Source organism: Pseudophryne corroboree, chromosome 6 (assembly GCF_028390025.1).
Source record: "Pseudophryne corroboree isolate aPseCor3 chromosome 6, aPseCor3.hap2, whole genome shotgun sequence".
NCBI classification, from domain to species: domain Eukaryota; kingdom Metazoa; phylum Chordata; class Amphibia; order Anura; family Myobatrachidae; genus Pseudophryne; species Pseudophryne corroboree.
The window spans coordinates 676,746,600-676,772,148 of record NC_086449.1 but is presented as its reverse complement, the minus strand read 5'-3'; the positions used below and the strand labels follow the sequence as shown (position 1 = coordinate 676,772,148).

The 25,549-nt window shown below is 41.2% G+C and overlaps 1 protein-coding gene across 14 annotated transcripts in view; it reads left to right on the top strand.

Moving 5' to 3' along the window:
* JADE2 (jade family PHD finger 2) overlaps positions 1-16,639 on the top strand; it is a 1,261,323-nt gene extending 1,244,684 nt beyond the window's left edge. For all 14 annotated transcript variants that reach the window (XM_063928274.1, XM_063928276.1, XM_063928273.1 and 11 more), the window contains one exon: positions 10,018-16,639. In XM_063928274.1, the coding sequence (XP_063784344.1) occupies positions 10,018-10,889 (872 nt within the window). In that variant the 3' untranslated portion in view covers positions 10,890-16,639. The remainder of the gene's footprint in view (positions 1-10,017) is intronic.
* The last annotated feature ends 8,910 nt before the right edge of the window (positions 16,640-25,549 follow it).

Below are 25,549 nucleotides of genomic sequence, written 5' to 3'. Positions count from 1 at the left end.
GTAATGATGTACTGTCGTTTCTCTTTGCTGAGTTGAGTGGTTCGTGCCATAATATGGATTACAACAGTAGTCAAATAGGGGTGTCCACTGTGTACTAACCCTACCTCTGCACAACACAACTGATGGTCTCAAACACATTAAGAAGGCAAGTAATTCCACAGATTGACTCTTGACAAGGCACACCTGTTAATTCAAAACCATTCCAGGAGACTACCTCATGAAGCTGATTGAGAGAATGCCAAGAGTGTGCAAAGCTGTCATCAAAGCAAAAGGGGGCTACTTTGAGGAATCTAAAATATAAAACATATTTTGATTTGTTTAACACTATTTTGTTTACAACATTGGGGGTCATTCCAAGTTGTTCGCTCGCTAGCTGATTTTAGCAGCATTGCACACGCTAGGCCGCCGCCCTCTGGGAGTGTATCTTAGCATAGCAGAATTGCGAACGAAAGATTAGCAGAATTGCGAATAGAAAATTCTTAGCAGTTTCTGAGTAGCTTGAGACTTACTCCTACACTGCGATCAGCTCAGGCCGTTTCGTTCCTGGTTTGACGTCACAAACACGCCCTGCGTTCGCCCAGCCACTCCCCCGTTTCTCCAGACACTCCCACGTTTTTCCCTGACACGCCTGCGTTTTTTAGCCAATGCCTGGAAAACGCTGAGTTACCACCCAGAAACGCCCCTTTCCTGTCAATCATTTACCGAACACCAGTGCGACTGAAAAGCGCAGCAGAAGCCACAGCAAAACAGCAAATTTTTTAGTAAAATAACTAAGCGCATGCGCTCTGCGTACCTTGCGCATGCGCAGTAAGCGACTAATCGCAGTATAGCGAAAATCGGCAACGAGCGAACAACTCGGAATGACCCCCATAATTCCATATGTGTTCTTTCATAGTTTTGATGTCTTCAGTATTAATCTACAATGTAGAAAATAATTAAAATAAATACAAACCATTGAATGAGAAGGTGTATCTAAACTTTTGACAAGTAGTGTGTGTGTGTGTGTGTGTGTGTGTGTGTGTGTGTGTGTGTGTGTGTGTGTGTGTGTGTGTGTGTGTGTGTGTGTGTGTATATAATTTGTTCTGTAATCCAGTGTTTTCCAGTAAGATTTATTGATTGACCTACTTTTAGTGCCGGGATTTTTGTTTTATATCTATATGCAGTATATATTCGGATGCCAGAGGTGGACATCCATCCATCCAGGCCACTCGATACCCACGCAGAATGTCAACAGGAATTCACTGAGCATGTCTGTGGTTAAATCAGAGCATGCGCAGTTCTCTTTTTTTGGAATCGAGAAAAACTACTATGCAGTTAAAATTCCATTATCGATTCCGAAAAGTAAAATGCAAAAATTATCGTAATTTGGTGATTATTTTGCATTATTATTTCTGATTTAAAAAAAAATTATACATACAGTAAGCGGAAAAAATTTTTGAAAAAATTGCAAAAAATACAGTGTCTGGCATATCTGGCTGATACATCAGCCCCATAAACAGGTGCAGTGAGCAGAGAAGCATAGTCTAATGCAGGGGGGTCTCTACTTGCCAGGAAATCCCCCTCCTCTTGGCCACCAACTAAATTATGATCACGATAGCAATAGTACATAATAAGATTACTAGAGCGACTGCCATAACATACAGTTTAATGATTAAAGCGGAGCTGGTGCACATGCCCAGTGGTAGCAACTTATTCTATCAAGTTTGCTCTGTGTATGGATCTGAGTACTCAATCAGTGCACATGACCAGAGAGTATCTGCCAAGAAGAGGAGACCGGCACCTTACAATGAGATGGGAAAATGTGTGCTTTGAAAGTGCAGTTCTATATCCTACAAGTTCTATTATGCATTTATATATTATGGGATATTTATCCTTTTCCTGACCACTTATGTTATCTATATTAAATACATTTGCTACAGCCTATACTCTAGACCAGTGATTATTCTGTATAAAAAGACCAATGTATGCATACAGTATATGTTGAGGGTTGGTACTAGGTTCTTCTACCACTCGCCAGGCTACCGTACATGCTCCATTGCTCTGCAGAGTGGGAGATTGTGGAATGCATTTGGAAATCTAGAAATCCTTTGTTTGCCCATGAGAAGAGTGACATTTCTTTGCGGTGGAAAAATACTTTAAACAGACGCAGTTACAGAAGCAGTTTCAGCATCCATGATTTCCTCAGCTTCTTCTTGAAGGTAGAGTTTGGTATCCACTACAGAGACAAAGTACTTGAAGCCTTGATCCAGAAAGAACCGCAGATGAGCAGGAAAAAAAAAGTGCAACGGTCTCTTGTTTTTTACCAGCGTCAAACAAACAAGGGACAATTCTCTGCTGGCCTTAACAGCATCAACTGAAAAGTGCCTCGATTTAAAAAAAACAATCAGCCCGTTTTATCTTGAGGGATACAGACTCGAGCAGGTAATGTTTCAGCGATAGAACGTCAAACTTGACAGACTCCGGTAGCCCTCCAGACGAAGACTGTTATGATGTGAGTGGTTCTTAATATCATCCATCGGATTGCAAAGATGCTGATATGACTTAGAATAATGCCCAGTGTATCGTTTGAGACGATCAGTATAATGAAATGCTTCATTCAAGCCTATCTTCATTTATTTGAACTTGAGAAGAAGTGTGGGACAATTATTCTTATAGTTTTTGAATTTTAGCTGTGAATTTATCAGCTTTCAATTGCAAACAACAATTCCATTGTCTTTGATGACGTAGGCATAGTAAATGGGACTTGAAGTCTGTGAATCTGAAGCAGAAATAGTAGCATTGTCTTTTTCAGAGACATCATTTAAAGGTGCATCTGTCTTTCTCCTTTAGTTTTTCGACCCTGCGGGTTTTGGATTACCAACATTTTTCCATTATCCAGTCCGAGCTTACATGGTAGCTATTATAATAGCGGTCTGATACAAAAATTGAGCAAGGACCAGGAGGCAAATATAAGGTGATTGTAAATATAGAATTGTATAATGAATATATTATGAGTATAGGAAGTAGACTTCCAAAAGGACCATTATGGCCTCAACAGGAAGCAGGGTGGGTAGATGGCCAGCACAGGAATTTTACATATGAATGTCACGAGTGAGGATGAGGAAAAACAAAAGTGCCAAGACGTATAACAGATGTTAACTTGTATAGAAAGACAGTGAGATGTTTCACAAGACGCAGTTGCTGGACAAGGGTACACATGGGCTGTAGGAGATATGTTCAACAGCACACTGAGCTTGCGTGAAGATAGTATGGCTCGGTTTGGACTCCACGCATGTCGCACCTAGTACACCACCTTCTCTGTAGGATGTCAGAGGGACCGTGTCGACCAGCTACGACTATGGCAGCAGATGAGAGATTATGTAGGGTAGACGGCTCCTGCAGATGCCGGCTTGTAAGTATGGCGGCGCCTCGGGACTCCATCAAGATGGAAGGGGTCAACAGTTCTCAGCAGTGGTCCCCAAAGACAGGAATGAGCAAACTCTGGGGAGGGAACTCTGACGGATGAGAACTGGAGGCCACCGGCGATACGGAGCTCCAAGATGGCCTTGATGACACAGCCTCCAGAGCCGCTGTGTCAGCTGGTGGGTAAGGCAGTTGGCTTGGAGTGCGGATTCCAGATCACACAGGAGGAAAAAGGTTATCGAAGTGGCAATAGTCGGACGGGCAGCTGATTTCATCAAACTTAAAGATAGTGTGACAATAACCTGGTTATTTAATGGCTTTGGGACATAGTATTAAATGAGTCTCCAATTAACATGCACATTTTGCGTCTTTCCACCTTGCTTTGCTTCCATAGTTTTAAAGGGTTTATCTACAAAAAATAAAAAATTATCTGATGTTTTTGCAGGATATCTACAGAGGTACTAACAACTCACAGGTTGTACAGATGTGCCCCTGTACATCGTTGCTGTGGAAGGCAGCATGTCCCAGTGTAACGCTGCCTCCCGCAGCCTGTTGCAGTTTCCAGCTCCCCCATTCTAGCATAGGGGTAGCGGGATTGTGTGTACACACGCTCCTTCTGCTATACGCTATGTGGCGACAATCAGCCCACGATATGAACGGATTGTGGGCAACACTGAAATTGAACACATCTGTATGACTGGCTTATTGATTTATGGAACCTTGACCCTCAAGAACAAATTATGCCCTTTCAGGTCCAGAATCCAGAGCTCTGGCAAAAAAAAGCCAATTTAAGGAGATCATTTGATAGACCAATCAATCACCTTCATTTGCAGGATTCTTTTTTGTGTCCAAGATAGATGTGCACTACATTGATACTCAGGATCTTAGTAGTGTCCCAGTAAGGCATAAGTACCCTCTATCTTTTATATTACAACTCTTTGATGAAAACATAACCGTTGCCTCTGCATCCCTAATAATAAAAATATTACTCCCCTGGGCCTTTTTCTCCAGAGAATTTTCTTCATCCGAAATTATGACATTGGGAATTGCAAAATATTAGCTGTTAATTGAGAAAAAGAGTTTCTGGTTATAAGAAGCATTTGAAATTATTACCGTTTTCATCTGCCATAGAAATCAGGAATATATTGAAACAGCCAAGTAACAAAATCCTCAGCAGGCAAGATGCTCTTTATTCTACTCATGAATCATCTACAGACCAGAATCCAAGAATCTGAAATCTGATCTTTTATCCCAAAGTGTTTTTCATGAAGACACTGACCCTTGAGGATTCTTCTTCACAGACCATTAATGCCTTAATCTAAGAATTGTCCAAATTTAACAAACCAAAGAGCAAACTCTTTTAGAAAAGCCTTGCTTTTCATCCCCAAATTTTTTTTCAGCAGACTGTTCTATCATAGCTGCGCAATTCCAAATTTCCATGCCATTCTGGAATCTTTAAAACCATCACTTTACTTTGCAGGAGAATGATTATGTTCCTTCTCAGCTCTCTGCAGGAAACAATCCCAAAACACTTCCCTTTGGGCAGTTTCAATTCCATACCCACACAATCCTGGATCCACGTATCTATGGATTATATGGTTAAATTACCCACTTCAAGGGATACACTGTGATTTGGGTAGTGGTAAATTACTCTAGCAAAATTAATCACTTTGTACCACTGTTGCAGTTAAGTTGAGCTAAAGATTTAGCTTCCATTTTTATGAACTATGTACAGTATATGCCCATATACTTTCTAAAGGAGGAACTCAATTTATTTCAAAGGTCTGGAAAGCTGTTGTCAGAGCTTGGATACTGAAATATCGTTTTCTTCTTTTCATCCGCAGTAATGGTCAGACGGTAATGGTCAGACGGAACACACCAATCAGTCTTTGGAACAATATCTAAGATGGTATGTGGCTGATCAATAATCCGATTGGTCCAATTATTTGTCTTGGGCAGTGTTTGCTCATAACAATTATCTAAACTCATCGACGGATAATTTTTCTGTGTTTGTGAGCCCATCCCAGATACTTTTTCCTTACATTACCTCATCCCTTAGATATTCTAGAAACAGAATTTACAGTTTTGCCACCAAAGTCTTGTTATCTTCCGGAAACATCAAACTCATCTACTGCCAGCAATGTTGGGTTCTAAATACTTTATCTTAGTTTCGTATTGTTTTCTAGAGGGTAAGAGCCTTTAGTATGTGGTGTATTAGGATATGTATGGTCCTGATGAGAAATGGCAGAATGTGTTTGAGCGTGGAATGACTCAAAACATTTTCACAAGAGGTTTTGCTGAAAACTTCATTAATGGGTCTGAGGAGTTCTGTTATGGTACTGATTGAGCAGAAGTGTATTTTTTGGGCAGAGCTCATGTCCCCACCAGTGTCTGCATTTTTGTAGGCACACAGTTGGCTGAGGTGGGTGCTTTTGACTTGGGTAGTCACATATCTCATACTCCTGATTGGCCTTTGCCAATATGTAAAAGGTTTTTTTCAGGTTTATGTGATATGATTATTTACTATATCTGATGTATCGACCTTGCCTAAATTCTTAACCGGGATTGAACTGTCAGCCATGACCTATTGCTTTGCTCCTGACCTGACCATAATCCCTTGCTGTCTACCCTGGATTTGGTGCCTGTCTTGACTTTTTCTTCTGTTTTACTCCTTATTCGTGCAGTATCAGACCTTGTATCCTTCTCCTTCATTTAGCTATGCTCTAACCCTGAGAATTAAACACCTAAAAATCCATGTAAACGTACTGGTAACATACCGTGTTTGCCAACCTCGGGCAAACACAGAGCTTAATGAATTTACCCCAAATAATCTGTTGTATTTTCTAAAGGAGCTGGTTTTATCAATGCATGTTTAATATATCTAACAAGATACAAGATGGCTTGTTCCGTCAAAGAAGTAGTCTGATGCTGGATATTCAATCTTTTCATTTAAATTGAAGGTAGTAGAAGTTATGTAGTTTCTCTTGAAAATAATGTGCCTGTCTCGCTGCGAATTGCGGTGGATACAGTACTACTGGAGCAATTCTATATTGTTCTGTCTGGTGCAAAGACAGATACTCCAAAAAGCAGCAGTCGTCGCAATCCCTGCAACTCCTGATTCTGCCACTAATTACTGGTGGCAGCATTGTACATTGCCGGATCTTATTTGGCAGTGTTAGTGTGCATGTGTGTACTAAATTCACGCATGCTCACTGCCAAATGGGACAGAGAGCCAGAGGGGGCTGGGTTTCTTATCGGATCCTGCTTCATAACTAGGACCTCCTTCATATTGGCGTAGGTTCCCACAGTCAAACTTTGAAAACTTTCCGTCTTTGGCGAGTGACGAATGAAGGTCCCCATACCATTATATGGGGACTACGGATAGCGTCAGGGCTGCAAGGTAAGCAGGACATATTAGTGATATTTCCTGCTTGTGCTCTGTATGAGTGGCCCGATACTTCATTCCTACAAGAGTAGGTAAATTAATATATTTTATTTTTTTTAACTTAAAGGAATGATGAATGAGCCCCATAGGCTATATACTACAATGTGAATGTTTTACCATAAGTCAAAAAATGATGCTGTTTTTGAAACTTTTTGTGGGATGGTGCTTTTTCTCTAAGGATGTTTCTGCTGTCCTGACGCTTGTGACAAACAAAAGTTGACATTGAAATGGCCTGAAGTACAGACCGTTTTATAACAGTGTCTTAGGGGCAGATGTATTGAGCCTTGGAGAGTGATAAAGTGGAGAGAGAAACTACCAGCCACTCAGCTCCTAACTGCTATGTTACAGGCTGTGTTTGAAAATAACAGGAGCTGATTGGTTGGTACTTAAGACACAGTCTGGGGTCTATGTACTAAGCCATGGATAGAGATAAAGTACCAGTCAATCAGCTCTTAGCTGCCATTTTACAGGCTGTGTTTAAAAAATGACAGGAGTTGGCTGGTTGGTACTTTATCTCTATCCACTTTATCTTTCTCTAAACCTTAATATATAGATCCAGTGTCCTCTCAGCACAGCTGGAGACAAACATAGCATTAGCTGATAGTCTTATAGAGTCTATTCCTTCTTCCAGTCAAAAACCTCAGTTTACTCTGTACTCCACCTAAACCTCCTGCATTTTGTCCCTTTCTGTACCATTTCATACAGTAATGCATCATCCACAGCCTCTAACCAAGTAGACTGTTTTTGTTAGATACTCTAATGCCACGTTAGGCCTACAAATAACTTCAGCAACCTGATTTTTTTCAAATCTACCTCTAGCTTCTTTATGATGGGATCACAAAAATACTTTATACTTTCCACAAATAGCATAATTAGACAATTTAAGGAATCTGTAAAACAAACATCAGTTCCGTATTGTTTGTATTATCACAGAATACGTACCTCTTACCTAGAGCCTTGTATCCACCCAACACCAGGAGGTCACTCGATACCTGCCACAGTCCAATAATGCTCTCCTAATTCCTGATCCATATACCACAATCTGCTTATATGAAAAGGAGCCTACCTCAGGAGGTGCAAGATGTATTTTAATAGGCATGACCATTTTGGAGAACTCGCTAGTATGAATGGAAAACTGCACCCCATGTAATAGATATTCAGTGATCATTTATGGAACAAACACATATCAAGATGGAACAAACTCCTGATAATGCCACTCAAGCCCTACTAAATTGCTTTTCCATTGATATAAAATTGAGTGGGCATGGTTGAACCGACACAAACCTGCACACACCCCAAACTATTTCAGCAAATATTAAGTTGGAGTAGCCTCCTTTTTATATGTATTCTGTATATAGATAATTTAGGTGAAAGCTCTTTTAGGAAGCAACTACAGTAAATTGAAAATGCAACAAAAAGAGAAGCAAGCAGCATTAAAAATGTCATTTTGGAGTAAGTAAAGTGCACTTTTTATACTTGATTATTTTATTTAACATTTGTTTGTGGCATTTGTAAAATCATTAACTTTAATTTAAGATTTACTTCCAGTTAGTGTTGTCTCCTGGACTACTGAGTGCATAATGTTTGCAGTACCTGCTGAGTAATTAAGTTTGAATGTGTAGGAAGCAACTGAATAGGAAGTAAGCACAGTTAGCAACTTCACTAATTTGTAAACTGAAGTACTGTAGTTAGTCTTCATCACCCTGCGATATCGTTGTTTGGTACGCAGATTTAGATTAGAGCAAACAAATAAGCATGTGGCTTTTATATGTTGTGCAACATTCTGTAGTAGGTATCTTCCAATCTGCATGCAGTTCTCACATTTGCAGATTTTTAGTAAACGGTTGGAAATTATAAGAGTTTAATTGTCTTAGGGCCTGATTCAGAAAATGTACGCTAATGCAATCGCTGCTGCGTATTTGTACACATTGGCTATATGAGAATATACATATTCCACTGTGGTTGGTTTCGTGTATTGAGATGCTCACCAGCACCATCGCAATCCAATCATTCCCTTACAAAGATGCAGCCAAGGACCAGATTCTTCGGTAATTGTAGCCATATGGTTGCGCAGCATGGCCACCTGTACTAAGAAGACGGAGCAATGTTATCTGCAGACTGTGCCCCATACCGAAAATGGTCAAATCACACCTCCGTTTTTGCCGCCACTCCCCCATTGCCTCCCTCAAACACTCCCTGTCAATCGCAAGCGCATTGCGCAGTGCTACTCAGATGCATGCTCAGATCGACAATAATTGCTCAACTGCATAAACATAGAAATAGTGAACATGCCTGAAGCAGGGCCTTAGTCACCCCCAGTCAGTCCTGCGCGATGTTCTGCAGGATGTCACCACGATGTCCAGCTGTGCACTTTACCATGTATCACGGTACATAGTCCTTGCTGATCTTTCCTCACACCTCTGTATGGTAAGAGAAAACATTTTCAAATATACTGGTCATGCAGTGCCCGACCGTTTGGAGGCACTTAACAGGAAGAACTGAATGCCCCTAACAGTTTTAGTTTGTTTGGATATGAGCTGGGAAAGGTGTTTTCAGTGTCCTCTGAAGTTTTCCCAGTTCATAGCATGGGGGAAGATGGAATGTTTCACACTAGACACTTCGTTGAAGAAACAGTGCAAGGAGGAATGATTTTGTTTCTTTACAGGGGGTTTGGAAGGATGAACCATTGTTAAAAAATGACTGCTTGTTCTCTAGCACTATGGGACCAGAGGTGGTTCGTGAGCAGTTCAGATGTTTTGTTACTGGTTGCCCAACCTGGTGAAGGTTTAAAAAAAAAAAAACAGGAAGATTCCTCTGTCCTCTTAAAGATTGTGAAAAGCATATTGGTAGAGTTTTAAATGATATGTGTACAAATACTTGCAGTTTAGGAAATCCGCTCCCAGGACTGATTTCAATTGTGCCAAGTGATCAGTTATTAGAGATCAAGAAGGTAGTATTTAAAAAAATAAGAGGATTTCTAGAAAAAGAGGAAACTGGACATGAGAGACCTGAAAAATAACACAAGGAATAATATTTTATTAAATGTATTATTTCCACTGGGCCAATATGTCTAACTTTGTTTGACTATGTTTTAATATGCTTTAAATAACATTTAAGATGCAAATAGCAGTGTTGAAATATTTTTGATGTTGTTTTATTTACTCTTGCAGATTTGTCATCGTCATTTCCAATAGATGGAACATTTTTTAGCAGCTGGTTAGCGCAACCAGTTCAAATTACCACTGAGAACATGACAGTGAGTCAGTGGGCCTTGAACAATGGTCACCAGGAAAACGTAACTTCAGGCCTTCTGTCTGAAGAGCTGTTACAGGATGAAGAGACCTTGTTAAGCATCATGATGGACAACTCACTCAAGTCTCCTTTCAAGCAGGTGGAGACTGTAAAAAAAGTTAAAAGCAAGACTAGAATAAATGGAAAGAAAAAACTGCAAATAAATAACCCGGGCACCATTTTTAAGAGTCCACGGGATGACCTTACCCTGTGGAATGATCTGAAATATTTGTCAGATGATACTGAGATGCCTTCCATCCACAAACCCAACAAAACCGGCAAACGAGCTACCAAGGTACAAGTGGAGAGAAGAGGGCACGGTAAGCGAAAGACTTCAAAGAAGGGTTCTGCACAGTCATCTGTGTTAAAGGCAAATGGCTCACATGGCTTACCAGATCTGAATAGCATAGACAACCGTGAAATGACAGTAAAATATGCACAACCCGAGTCTAATTCTCTTGTCAAAGTGCCTGACTCGCTGGGTTATGCAAAAACAATGGTGAGATTTAGATTACCAAAGGGTAGTAAAGCCAATTTGGAGTCACAGAGTGAAAATCCAGAAAAGGCAAATGGACTTCGAGTTAATGAAATGCCCAAGAAAACCTCCCATTTGGACAATGAAACCGATGGCTACTACTCAGATGCAGAAATGACCGACTCTGAGGAGGAATCAAGCCGAGGAAGAATGCAACTTAACCAGTTCGACCCTGCGAATGACGACATTGTCCGAATGAGCATTTTGGCTTCTTAGTTCTTCAGTTGAAAATAAACTGGATTATTTCATGATGTCTACACCAAGATATGACTGCCATTTCCAATTTATGCCTGCTGTCAACAGAGTTGTCTATTATATGTTAATGTGATATGTTTTACATATAATCACAGATATGTAATACATATGCCGTTTCAGCGCAGCTGTCTTTCTCTACTCCTTGATACATTAAAGCCTCACAAACATACATAGTACTGCAGATATCCCTTAATAGCTAACATACATTATCTGATTAAAATGCAATCATGTGCATCTAAGAACATGTCATTCTTGTTCCAAAACAGGGTGTTAGAGGATGATGTGAGTTCAGCTATAGGGGGTTAATGGGCATTATTTTAAGACAAAACGGAAAAAAAAATTGTGAGTTGAAAACGTTCCATCATCATTTAATGAAACATATAGTAAAATAAGCAAATTGCTAAAAATAGTAAAAAGCACAAATAAAATGCTTATTTGAAGAAAGCACTTATAAGTAGAGGAAGGCAACTAAGCTGTTATAAACGTTTCGCTAATGTCCTTTATCCTGAACTCATTATCTTCCGTCCGGACTTATTTCTTGGCCATGGACAGACGAGTAAATAGCAGAAGTGCGCAGCACTATGAGCCAGAGAAGGCTGTCCTTATCAGTACATCTGTTGCGTCTGTCAATGGAACATGCAAACAGCTTATGGAACTGTTTGGAGCTAAACCCACTAATAGCTGGTTGAATATACTTGCTCAGGCGGATAAACTAGGCTTTACCTCTGTGGTGAGGCCAAGAGGGGGAAATGTAGGCATTACTTTTGTATCATTCTAAACCATCCATGTGTTCTCATAAGGGAGATTATGTACCATCAACACTGGTAGCAAAAGTGCTAGTGTTCTCGTAAGAGTTTCATTCTTAGGTATCTCATTGCAAATAGTTTTACAACTATAAATACCATAATTTCATTATGGCCAACCTTCAGCACTCCTGTTGTTGTTGATGTATATTTCCCATGATATAAAGCCAGCAGCAATATCTAACTTTGTATATTGGGAAACTATAGTTCAGCTAGAGTAGCAAAGGTTTACTATCCCTGCCATTATACCTTAGACCCATGTCATCAGTGTAGACACATACAGTTCCATTGAGAGAGCCTTCACTGTTTGTTACCATGCTTAGAGGATGAGCATACATTTTAACCGGGGTTGTATATTTACCACAGGGAACTCCATGAAAGTATTAACTATATATATATATATATATATATATATATATATATATATATATATATATATATATATATATTATGAAATATGCACTTAGTGTGGGACTTGGAAGTTTGCAGGCTAACCTCAAAGTCATACTCTTAGAAGGGAACATTTCAAAGTTTCAGAAGCCACATACTGTAGTGGCAAAAGAAATCCTATGTCCCTAGAACAGTGGAGTAATATGAAAGATAATTTGTTATTTTGCAGATCACTAATCACAAAGTTACTATCATCATAATGCACTGGTACTCTGGGGAAAATGATGCATAGGTCTCACTATTCACTAGTCTGCTGACTTCAGTGTGGCAGTTAAGGTTCCTCCAATTATTTTGATGACATGTTTTTTCCTAAACTCTCCAAACAGGGCCTGACTCTCAAGGCGCTCTCATATTACTGACTCTCAAGGCGCTTCCTAGTTACTCCAAGGAACAGAGGAGTTCCTCTACTCCAAATAGAAATAAGCCCTACTGTCAGTCTAGGGCATACATATGATCTGTACTGTACATAATATACAATAATCACAATCTGAGTGCTGTTAAGCTGTATCTATTTAGGAGATAATGGACCCCATTGTGCTAATGTACAATGATCACTTGTACCAAACATTGAAACTGAGAGCTAATGCAGCGCTTCCAACTTTGAGAATCCTTTTCTCCATAATGTCCATTCACTATTAGGGTCAAGTTACTTGTTACTGTTAAGATGTCCTTACTCATTTCACAGGGTTAGCACCAACTACTAGCTTCAAACATTTGTAACTGTTGTATCTACATTTGCTTCAGATGTATAGATATATATGTCTCAGGTCTTTATCTCGTTTGCACTTAAATTTTTTGAGAGATCTGTAAAAATTCAAGTTGAGGCTTTATGTAGCCAGTTTGTGTTCTGAAATACAATGACAATGTAAACAAAATTACCCCCTCCCTTTTTTTTGCATAGTAATAGTGTTTAATTTAGCGTGTGACCATGTTTTATGTCTTTCCATGGATGCACAGAGTCATATTTTGCCTATGTTATTAAGTTTAGGTGAGTGCAGTGTTGTCACCAGCCCCTATAGCTATAAGGGCAGCAAAATGTTATATTACTGTTTTCTTGTGCAGTTTTACTGGGACATGACGAAAAATTAGCATTGATGACCATTAGGGACTATCAGCATATCGGCGACCATACTACAATTTAAGTCCCTTCTAAGCCTTAAAAAAAAATGCTTCTTCTTTTTTTCAGACAGCCAGTTAATCAAGGCATGCACTTAAACGTCTCATCTTTACTTTTTCCTATAACGGTCACTGATATATGTGATATTTTTCAATTAATGTGACCCCAGGGTGAGCTCAGGGAAAACCACAGGTCAAATAAATGAAAACGGCAAAAAAAAAAAAAAAAAAGTTTAGCTTTTTTTGTTGCTTCAAACACAGGGCCTTTCTGCAGCCCACAAACCTGTAGCTTTCCTCGAAAGCAAAGATTCACCAGATATGCCGTTTGTTAAACAAAAAACTTTCAATGGATGCCAAAGAACACTTGTACATGACTAAGAGTTGCATACAACATGGATCTTCAGCATATATTTGGTGACAAACACATGCACATAGCAGTTATTTAAAACTTGGATCACAAGAGCTCACAACAACCAACTAGAGTCTAAGCTTACTGTAAATGAGACGTGAAGACTGTGATGACAGCACCTCCTGCTGTTTTGGTTTAACACACTTCTGCTTTATTTCATCAGTGAAGCTTTTCTCAAAAGTCTTTTTCAACCATACCAGCAGCTTAAAGGGTCACAGTTATACCCTTGTAAAATAATTGATTCCTGCAGTCCGTTTTAGAAAGCTATATAAAATAAACCAATGATTAAGATAAACATAACAGTTACAGCCGTTATACTGACATTTTATGTAAGAAGTCAACATGCAAAGTGACCAGTCATTTTACAAGTGGCTGTGTCACAAGACAACAGATGGAGCCAAACAATTCAGATGGCTGTTAGCAGCTAGCAGAATACACCAAGCTCACTAAATAAAACTCTAGCTTCACTACTGCAAGCGCCAATGGAGAGTTTGTGTGTTTGAACAATGTTTAATACAGTTTAGGACTAGTTCAACTTTACATGCTTGGTAGATGTTAGATACAGTTACTAGTATAGGTTTCATACCAATAAGTAATATGCTGCATTTAATTGTTCTTGCTTCTGTGTGCTTCAGTTAAACTATGGTTAAGATACCCACAAACCACCGCTTCATGACCTGCTTTTAGTGTTACTTGCCTGATCAGTACAGAAAACTTACAGTTTGAGATTTTTTTTTTAAGAACAACCAGTTTTCATCATGTATCATTATTAATCTTGCCCTAGTGCCTAGTAACATTGGATGCACCCATTATGTGGGCAGAACTAGATTCAACTCATCATTTCCATAGGAAAAAATATTAGTCATGATGTGCATTGTGTCACCTGTTCTTGGGAAATTGTTAGGCAGAGTAGTCATTAATGGGCCAACCCACATAATGGCTACATCCAGATGTAACATGACAAATTAACCATTTTTACTGGTATATTGTTTATTTTCAAGGTTGATGACAAATTGACAACATTTTGACTTGTATCCAAATGCATTTACCCCTAGGCTCTATAAAACCTCTATTGCACGCGTAGGGGTCAATTCAATGAGGGGTGATATTCTCACCCCCATGAGTAAGTGCAGCTCTATGCCACACTTACAGTACCGTTGGCTTTGCAGATTTTTATTTGTCGCCCCATCAGGGCTGCATACGAAAATCAGAGTGTCGGGTGAGATTGGGCAATTTTTGCCGTTGCTGCTTTTCCTAACTTTGTTGCAATGGCAACTCGCCCACTTTGCCCTGGATTGAATCGAATACAGTCAAACCCTTGTTTTACATCCCCTGATTTTTACATATCTTCTAATATTTTTCACTTTGGTCGGGTCCCTCATTCTTTAATTATATTATTCAGTCTGCCTATTCCCTGGTGTTACTTTAACTTTGTCTACATTTGACACAACAGTAATTTCAAGATACAGCATTTTATGCTGTATACTAGTTTGCTCTCGTTATTTATTACTATAGGGTTCAAGTTCAAATAGCTGCAAGCTACCATAGGACAAACATTATGTTTTCTCTTCAAGTTTGTTTTATTATGAAGATGTGGTTTGCCATGACAATTTCACCATGTATGTACACTTTTCCTACTGCGACAAACTGTTTAACACAATAAACCACTGTGTTCAATTGCAAATTGGTTTCAGTGGCTTGTCCCTGTTTAACTTAAGTTTGGGGATTTTCATTTCTGGATTTACACCTGTTTTTACTGGTCCCATGAGATAAATAAATTGACTGTATTGAAAAATAATCATACATTATGTCTCATTAAATCACAGCCCTAAATTTTACTTTTTTCATTCTGAAGATATAAAAATATGACTTGAACATTAAGAAAAATTAAATTATGAAGCAAGTGTATTTTCACTTATTCAAAGTAAAACAAAACATACATTTTTTTCTGTTTGTAAAATATTTAGAAATTAGACAGCAGTTTGACTATTTCATGAGTCACATTAATTTGTGTTCAACCATATTTTATATGCATATACCATAACTGAATAGAACTTCCTTTTTTTTTTTTTAAATTGTCGCAAATATGTTTTACGTTGCTCTGTCCGGATCTTTATTAAAAAGGAAAAAAAAAAACACCTAAGTTTAAAGGGCCAATCTATCTCTATTAAAACAACTGATTTTTCTAAATTAAAACATTTGCATATTATTTTAATTTAAATGTATTTTATTTTATTAGATATGAAAAAAATATCACCAAATTTTTTTCTATTAAAACTAACATCACAAGTTTCATCTGTTGTGTAATTGAGTATATGCACAAAGTAAACTAACTCATAGAGTACTCCTGTCACCTTGTCACATGCAGAATTACTGGTTGTTCTTTATCAAAAAATTCAGTCTACTTTCTCAATTCAACAAGTGAAAGAGTACTTATCACATCAAATGCAGAAAACTATATGAATGTCGCAGGAGGAAAACACTCCTGTCTTTGTTTTTTAAGAAAAATAAAATAAAAGTGATGTGCCATTTGTTAATATAAAGAGAAATAATGAAAATATTTTGAAAAGAGCAATTATAAATTATTTTTGGCTTATGTTGCAATATTTATTTTCATGTATTAGAAATTCCTTTGTAGATGGGAAAAAAATGTATTTTTCATTAATGCAAATACCTATTTCTCCTTTTTGTACATTTTCCATGTTAGACGATCCTTACAGCAATATAATATATGGAACTTGTTCAGTGTTACTGTATATGCATGCACTTTGTGTTGCTTCGAATAGTTTTGTCTGCCATTGTTTTCCTCTTGTTTAGAGTTCAACATTTGCTTTAAGACACATGGGACCACAGCCCATTGCTCATGAAAAACTCCTTTTGCGTTCTTTCAATGTGATTGCAAATACAGTTAATAAAGCAATGTTTTATGTGTACATCCGAGTCATGTCATCAGTGTTAAATATTGCAAAAAATAAAAGATAAATAGAATGTAGTGCATTAAGAGGAAAGTTACAACATTAAGTCTGTGAGGGCGGGATGTACTAAAGTAAAAAATGAGGTAAAAACTAAAAAAAATATCCAGTTTTCAGGATGTTTACAGCATTCCTGTATGTTCCAAGCTCCGGAATGCAATGCATTATGGAGCTTGGAGCTGGTGGATAACGCCATATTTGTGTGGCATTAATAGAAGCATATAATCGTATCTTTGTAATTCCCACTGAGAGGGCTCCCTCCCAGCAGCCCCCTCGGCCACCATGTCAATCTGCGCATGTGCAGGAGGACTCCCAGGTCCTAAACCGTCGGGCATTGCATCAATCATCTGCAATACATGTGACTTTATCCAGATAAGGATTTTTGCAAACATGTAGATTGGTATCCAGATGGTAGGTCGACTTGGATATGGTCAACACCGTAAAATGTTCGACACAGGACAGGTCAACCCATGAAAAGGTTGACATGGCTTTTTTTACAAATGTATTTTTTTTTTACATTTTTCATACTTTACCATCCACGTGGACTACAATTGGGAATAGTAACTCATGCCAAGCGCAGCGAGGCACCTTGCCCACAGCATGTCGAGCAAAGCGAGCCATGCAAGGGGACGCGGTGCACTAATTGGGGTTCCTGGTCATGTTACGCCAAAAATGATACCAAAAATGGTCAAAAATCTCATGTCAACCTTTTCATGTGTACACCTGTCCTGGGTCGACCATTTTACTGTGTCGACCTTTCTCCTATGTCGACCAATAGTGGACGACCTATTGACTATCGATCTAATCCAGGTTGACCCACTGATCCATAACCGTACTAGCTATTATTCCCTTTATGTGACAATATTTTTTTTCATAGAAAATATTAATTAAACAACCAGTATTTCTCTAACGTCCTAGTGGATGCTGGGGACTCCGAAAGGACCATGGGGAATAGCGGCTCCGCAGGAGACTGGGCACAAAGTAAAAGCTTTAGGACTAGCTGGTGTGCACTGGCTCCTCCCCCTATGACCCTCCTCCAAGCCTCAGTTAAGATTTTGTGCCCGAACGAGAAGGGTGCAATCTAGGTTGCTCTCCTGAGCTGCTTAGAGTAAAAGTTTAAATAGGTTTTTTATTTTCAGTGAGACCTGCTGGCAACAGGCTCACTGCATCGAGGGACTAAGGGGAGAAGAAGCGAACTCACCTGCGTGCAGAGTGGATTGGGCTTCTTAGGCTACTGGACATTAGCTCCAGAGGGACGATCACAGGCCCAGCCATGGATGGGTCCCGGAGCCGCGCCGCCGGCCCCCTTACAGATGCTGAAGCAAGAAGAGGTCCATAAATCGGCGGCAGAAGACTTTCCTGTCTTCATAAGGTAGCGCACAGCACTGCAGCTGTGCGCCATTGCTCTCAGCACACTTCACACTTCGGTCACTGAGGGTGCAGGGCGCTGGGGGGGGGCGCCCTGGGAAGCAATGAATTTACCTTATTTGGCAAAAAATACATCACATATAGCTCCTGGGCTATATGGATGTATTTAACCCCTGCCAGTTTTCCAGTAAAAAGCGGGAGAAGAGCCCGCCGTGAAGGGGCGGGGCCTATCTCCTCAGCACACAGCGCCATTTTTCCCACACAGCTCCGCTGGTAGGAAGGCTCCCAGAATCTCCCCTGCATCCTGCAACTACAGAAACAGGGTAAAAAAGAGAGGGGGGCACTTATTTGGCAAAAATAACAGATATAAGCAGCTATAAGGGATAGACACTTATTGTAAGGTTGTCCCTATACATATATAGCGCTCTGGTGTGTGCTGGCAAACTCTCCCTCTGTCTCCCCAAGGGGCTAAGTGGGTCCTGTCCTCTATCAGAGCATTCCCTGTGTGTGTGCTGGGTGTCGGTACGTGTGTGTCGACATGTATGAGGAGGAAAATGATGTGGAGGCGGAGCAATTGCCTATAATGGTGATGTCACCCCCTAGGGAGTCGACACCTGAATGGATGGCCGTAATTAAGGAATTACGTGACAGTGTCGGCACGTTACAGAAAACTGTTGACGACATGAGACAGCCGGCAGCTCAGTTAGTGCCTGTCCAGGCGTCTCAAACACCGTCAGGGGCTATTAAACGCCCGTTACCTCAGTGGGTCGACACGGACCCAGACACTGACTCCAGTGTCGACGGTGAAGAAACAAACGTATTTTCCAGTAGGGCCACACGTTACATGATCACGGCAATGAAGGAGGTTTTGCACATCTCTGATACTGCAAGTACCACAAAAAGGGGTATTATGTGGGGTGTGAAAAAACTACCCGTAGTTTTTCCTGAATCAGATGAATTGAATGAAGTGTGTGATGAAGCGTGGGTTACCCCCGACAAAAAACTGCTAATTTCTAAAAAATTATTGGCACTATATCCCTTCCCACCAGAGGTTAGGGCTCGTTGGGAAACACCCCCTAGGGTGGATAAGGCGCTCACACGCTTATCAAAACAAGTGGCGTTACCGTCTCCAGAAACGGCCGCCCTTAAGGAGCCAGCAGATAGGAGGCTGGAAAATATCCTTAAAAGTATATACACACATACTGGTGTTATACTGCGACCAGCAATCGCCTCAGCCTGGATGTGCAGTGCTGGGGTGGCTTGGTCGGATTCCCTGACTGAAAATATTGATACCCTGGACAGGGACAATATATTATTGACTATAGAGCATTTAAAGGATGCATTCCTATATATGCGAGATGCACAGAGAGACATTTGCACTCTGGCATCAAGAGTAAGTGCGATGTCCATTTCTGCCAGAAGAGGATTATGGACGCGACAGTGGTCAGGGGATGCGGATTCCAAACGGCATATGGAAGTATTGCCGTATAAAGGGGAGGAGTTATTTGGGGGCGGTCTATCGGACCTGGTGGCCACGGCAACGGCTGGGAAATCCACCTTTTTACCCCAAGTCACCTCGCAGCAGAAAAAGATACCGTCTTTTCAGGCTCAGTCCTTTCGTCCCCATAAGGGCAAGCGGGCAAAAGGCCACTCATATCTGCCCCGGGGCAGAGGAAGGGGAAAAAGACTGCAACAGACAGCTTCTTCCCACGAACAGAAGCCTTCCCCCGCTTCTGCCAAGTCCTCAGCATGACGCTGGGGCCTTACAAGCGGACTCAGGCACGGTGGGGGCCCGTCTCAAGAATTTCAGCGCGCAGTGGGCTCACTCGCAAGTGGACCCCTGGATCCTGCAGGTAGTATCTCAGGGGTACAAATTGGAATTCGAGACGTCTCCCCCTCGCCGGTTCCTGAAGTCTGCTTTACCAACGTCTACCCCCGACAGGGAGGCGGTATTGGAAGCCATTCACAAGCTGTATTCCCAGCAAGTGATAATCAAGGTACCCCTCCTACAACAGGGAAAGGGGTATTACTCCACACTGTTTGTGGTACCGAAGCCGGACGGCTCGGTGAGACCCATTTTAAATCTGAAAGCCTTGAACACTTACATAAAAAGGTTCAAGTTCAAGATGGAGTCACTCAGAGCAGTGATAGCGAACCTGGAAGAAGGGGACTATATGGTGTCTCTGGACATCAAGGATGCTTACCTCCATGTCCCAATTTGCCCTTCTCACCAAGGGTACCTCAGGTTTGTGGTACAGAACTGTCACTATCAGTTTCAGACGCTGCCGTTTGGATTGTCCACGGCACCCCGGGTCTTTACCAAGGTAATGGCCGAAATGATGATTCTTCTTCGAAGAAAAGGCGTCTTAATTATCCCTTACTTGGACTATCTCCTGATAAGGGCACGGTCCAGAGAACAGTTAGAGGTCGGAGTAGCACTATCTCAAATAGTACTACGACAGCACGGATGGATTCTAAATATTCCAAAATCGCAGCTGATTCCGACGACACGTCTGCTGTTCCTAGGGATGATTCTGGACACAGTACAGAAAAAGGTGTATCTCCCGGAAGAGAAAGCCAGGGAGTTATCCGACCTAGTCAGGAAACTCCTAAGACCAGGCCAGGTGTCAGTGCATCAGTGCACAAGGGTCCTGGGAAAGATGGTGGCTTCTTACGAAGCGATTCCATTCGGCAGATTCCACGCAAGAACTTTTCAGTTGGATCTGCTAGACAAATGGTCTGGATCGCATCTGCAAATGCATCAGCGGATAACCCTGTCTCCAAGGACAAGGGTGTCTCTCCTGTGGTGGTTACAGAGTGCTCATCTCCTAGAGGGCCGCAGATTCGGCATTCAGGATTGGGTCCTGGTGACCACGGATGCCAGCCTGAGAGGCTGGGGAGCAGTCACACAGGGAAAAAATTTCCAGGGCTTGTGGTCAAGCATGGAAACGTCACTTCACATAAATATCCTGGAACTAAGGGCCATTTACAATGGTCAGCCTGTATTGATCCAGTCGGACAACATCACGGCAGTCGCCCACGTAAACAGACAGGGCGGCACAAGAAGCAGGAGGGCAATGACGGAAGTGGCAAGGATTCTTCGCTGGGCGGAAAATCATGTGATAGCACTGTCAGCAGTGTTCATTCCGGGAGTGGACAACTGGGAAGCAGACTTCCTCAGCAGACACGATCTTCACCCGGGGGAGTGGGGACTTCACCCAGAAGTCTTCCACATGATTGTAAACCGTTGGGAAAAACCAAAGGTGGACATGATGGCGTCTCGCCTCAACAAAAAACTGGACAGATATTGCTCCAGGTCAAGGGACCCTCAGGCAATAGCTGTGGACGCTCTGGTAACACCGTGGGTGTACCGGTCAGTGTATGTGTTCCCTCCTCTTCCTCTCATACCAAAAGTACTGAGAATCATAAGAAGGAGAGGAGTAAAGACTATACTCGTGGCTCCGGATTGGCCAAGAAGGACTTGGTACCCGGAAATTCAAGAGATGCTCACGGAAGACCCGTGGCCTCTACCTCTAAGACAGGACCTGCTCCAGCAGGGACCATGTCTGTTCCAAGACTTACCGCGGCTGCGTTTGACGGCATGGCGGTTGAACGCCGGATCCTGAAGGAAAAAGGCATTCCGGATGAAGTCATCCCTACCCTGATCAAAGCCAGGAAGGATGTAACCGTACAACATTATCACCGTATTTGGCGTAAATATGTTGCGTGGTGCGAGGCCAGGAAGGCCCCTACGGAGGAATTTCAACTGGGTCGATTCCTGCATTTCCTGCAAACAGGACGGTCTATGGGCCTCAAATTAGGGTCCATTAAGGTTCAAATTTCGGCCCTGTCGATATTCTTCCAAAAAGAACTAGCTTCTGTTCCTGAAGTTCAGACGTTTGTCAAGGGAGTACTGCATATACAGCCTCCTTTTGTGCCTCCAGTGGCACCTTGGGATCTCAATGTAGTGTTGGGATTCCTAAAATCACATTGGTTTGAACCACTCACCACTGTGGACTTGAAATATCTCACATGGAAAGTGGTAATGCTGTTAGCCCTGGCTTCAGCCAGGCGTGTATCAGAATTGGCGGCTTTATCCTATAAAAGCCCTTACCTAATTTTTCATACGGACAGGGCAGAATTGAGGACTCGTCCTCAATTTCTCCCTAAGGTGGTTTCAGCATTTCACTTAAACCAACCTATTGTGGTGCCTGCGGCTACTAGGGACTTGGAGGATTCCAAGTTGCTGGACGTAGTCAGGGCCCTGAAAATATATGTTTCCAGGACGGCTGGAGTCAGAAAATCTGACTCGCTGTTTATCCTGTATGCACCCAACAAGCTGGGTGCTCCTGCTTCTAAGCAGACGATTGCTCGTTGGATTTGTAGTACAATTCAGCTTGCACATTCTGTGGCAGGCCTGCCACAGCCAAAATCTGTAAAAGCCCATTCCACACGGAAAGTGGGCTCATCTTGGGCGGCTGCCCGAGGGGTCTCGGCTTTACAACTTTGCCGAGCAGCTACTTGGTCAGGGGCAAACACGTTTGCTAAATTCTACAAATTTGATACCCTGGCTGAGGAGGACCTGGAGTTCTCTCATTCGGTGCTGCAGAGTCATCCGCACTCTCTCGCCCGTTTGGGAGCTTTGGTATAATCCCCATGGTCCTTTCGGAGTCCCCAGCATCCACTAGGACGTTAGAGAAAATAAGAATTTACTTACCGATAATTCTATTTCTCATAGTCCGTAGTGGATGCTGGGCGCCCATCCCAAGTGCGGATTGTCTGCATTACTTGTACATAGTTATTGTTACAAAAATCGGGTTATTGTTGTTGTGAGCCATCTTTTCAGAGGCTCCTTCTGTTATCATGCTGTTAACTGGGTTCAGATCACAAGTTGTACGGTGTGATTGGTGTGGCTGGTATGAGTCTTACCCGGGATTCAAAATCCTTCCTTATTGTGTACGCTCGTCCGGGCACAGTATCCTAACTGAGGCTTGGAGGAGGGTCATAGGGGGAGGAGCCAGTGCACACCAGCTAGTCCTAAAGCTTTTACTTTGTGCCCAGTCTCCTGCGGAGCCGCTATTCCCCATGGTCCTTTCGGAGTCCCCAGCATCCACTACGGACTATGAGAAATAGAATTATCGGTAAGTAAATTCTTATTTTCTTAATCTGGCGCTTACTCAGTGGTGCCTTTCTACAGCAGTTGTTACAAAACACCAGTTAGTTAGACCGCAAACCAGAATATACACAATAAACTTAAAACAGCGCTAATAAATAATTTCCTATAGAATGGGTTGTTCCAATGTATTTAATAAGACAAATCTTTATTTAAAAAAACCCATCACATTCAGTGTGTACTGTATATAATAAAATTACAATTGACAATTTCATATGCAAAAGTAAAATAATCCACTGTTCTCCGTGGCTGAAATTCTGCACTTATTTAAATGCCCAGTGTTACAAATGCATAGTGCAGTCAGGAAAACACACAAGTCTGGACCAGAGAATAGCAGGATCCAGAGCACTGTATTTGTTTCACTTCATATTCCTCCTGGTGGTCAACCGAGATGGCAGAAAGAGGGCACTTGAAAGAGGAAAATGATTTAGAATTATAGGTTTTAGAAGACGTGAAAGACACTAGACATCTTTAGTGTTGGTTGGAATCCATGAAAATTCAGCTGGATTGATAAAATTTGGAATGGCCCAATGAATCTAGGAGCAAGTTTCATCGTAGGTACCTTTAAGCATAAATGTTTAGTTGAAAGTCAAACCTTGTCTCCCGTCTTTAGCGACAGAACCTTTCTGCTTTTACTGTCAGAGAAGAACTTGTAACAGGAAGGATTCTGGATGTATAAGGGAAAAGAGTTGATGCCGGCAGACCCCGCAGCAGCCAGGAGAGAGACCACAGTCAGAGAGAAACTACTGTGGTACATGCTGGCCAGCACATGCCTGCGACGGGACTACTGCAGCCCCAGGGAACCAGTGCCGCAGGACCAGGTTTGTAGGATTCGGAGTCCTGCATGCTCTGATAGCCTTGAAAAAGCTGTTTACACAGTGAAACATGCATGTTGTTGGTGGCTATGTGTCTGTACTGAAAGGGTCTATATAAACAATGATTAGGACTAATGTATGCTGTTAAATGAGTTCAGTATGAATGATTTAGGTGATCTAGTTTTGCTGCTAAAAATTATCCTGTGAAAAACAGAGACCTATTACTAATAATGACAGCTGTGGATGGAATTGTCTTATAATTGAAAGAGACCCATGCACTCTGAAATTACATATGTGAAACGTATATGTAATCATATAAACTGCAATGCAGCACAAGTCAATAAAAGCAAGTTTATTCTGATTTATAAGTGTAACATAAGTGATACACTCCATAAGAGATTAATAATTGTGTATCCTACTTATTGCTATACTGATTATAATATGGCTTTTTAGAAGATATATATAGAGATATATATAGATATATATATATATATATATATATGTAGAATCTCACCACTCTGCGGCACTCCGGACAGACAAATAAAGACTAAGAAGTCATCTTGACTTAACTCAAGATGGCTTCCTAGTCTTTATTTGTCTGTCCGGAGTGCCACAGAGTGGTGAGATTCTATAGTGGGCCGCTGCAATACGGTCGTCACGGAGGGCACCTGGCAAGTTACTGTGTGGGATGCAATGAGTGGCGGATCTGGTGTGTGTGTGTATATATATATATATATATATATATATATATATATAAATTGTTTTTACTATATACTTAAGTGGAGACAATAATGGGAGCATTTCTTTCTGGCCCAGACATAGTTCATTTTGTCTGAGCACAGATTGATGAATCCATACCCAGTTAAATAAACAGGAAACAGTTTATTTTAACAAAGATACAAATGTTTCAATTACAACCAAGTGTTACAACTACTGACACACAGTTAAGGGTTACACTTACGTACCCATCTACTGATAAACTGTTTAAACCACCTTTTGTACGGGAGCGTATTATTATAGCTACACTAAAGAGGTCTACAGTCAATAGTAGACAAGCATTACGTTGACAGCCTCAAAAGGTCAACATAGATTAGGTAGACAGTAAGCAAGGTCGACATGTAATGGTCGACACAAAAAAAAAAGGTAGACACTATTTTGTTTACATTTTTGGGGGGAATGTTTTGTCACTTGTGCCATAAACAAGCCCCATTAGTGTACCACGTCCCCTCGTTTCGCTCACCATGCTTTGGGCAAGGTGCCACGCCAGATTACTATTCCTGATCGTAGTCCACATGGATGGTAAAGTATGAAAAAAAATTAAAAAACTTGTGTCCACCATATGTGTGTTGACCATTGTCATGTCGACCTTTTGAACTATCTACCTTTTACATGTCAACCTTTTGACCCTGTCGACCTATTGACTGTAGACCTTTTTATTATAAATCTTTAGTCCGGATACCCTTCTGTACACCCCTGAGATGCAATGAAGGAACTTCCTAACCCAATACCACAATG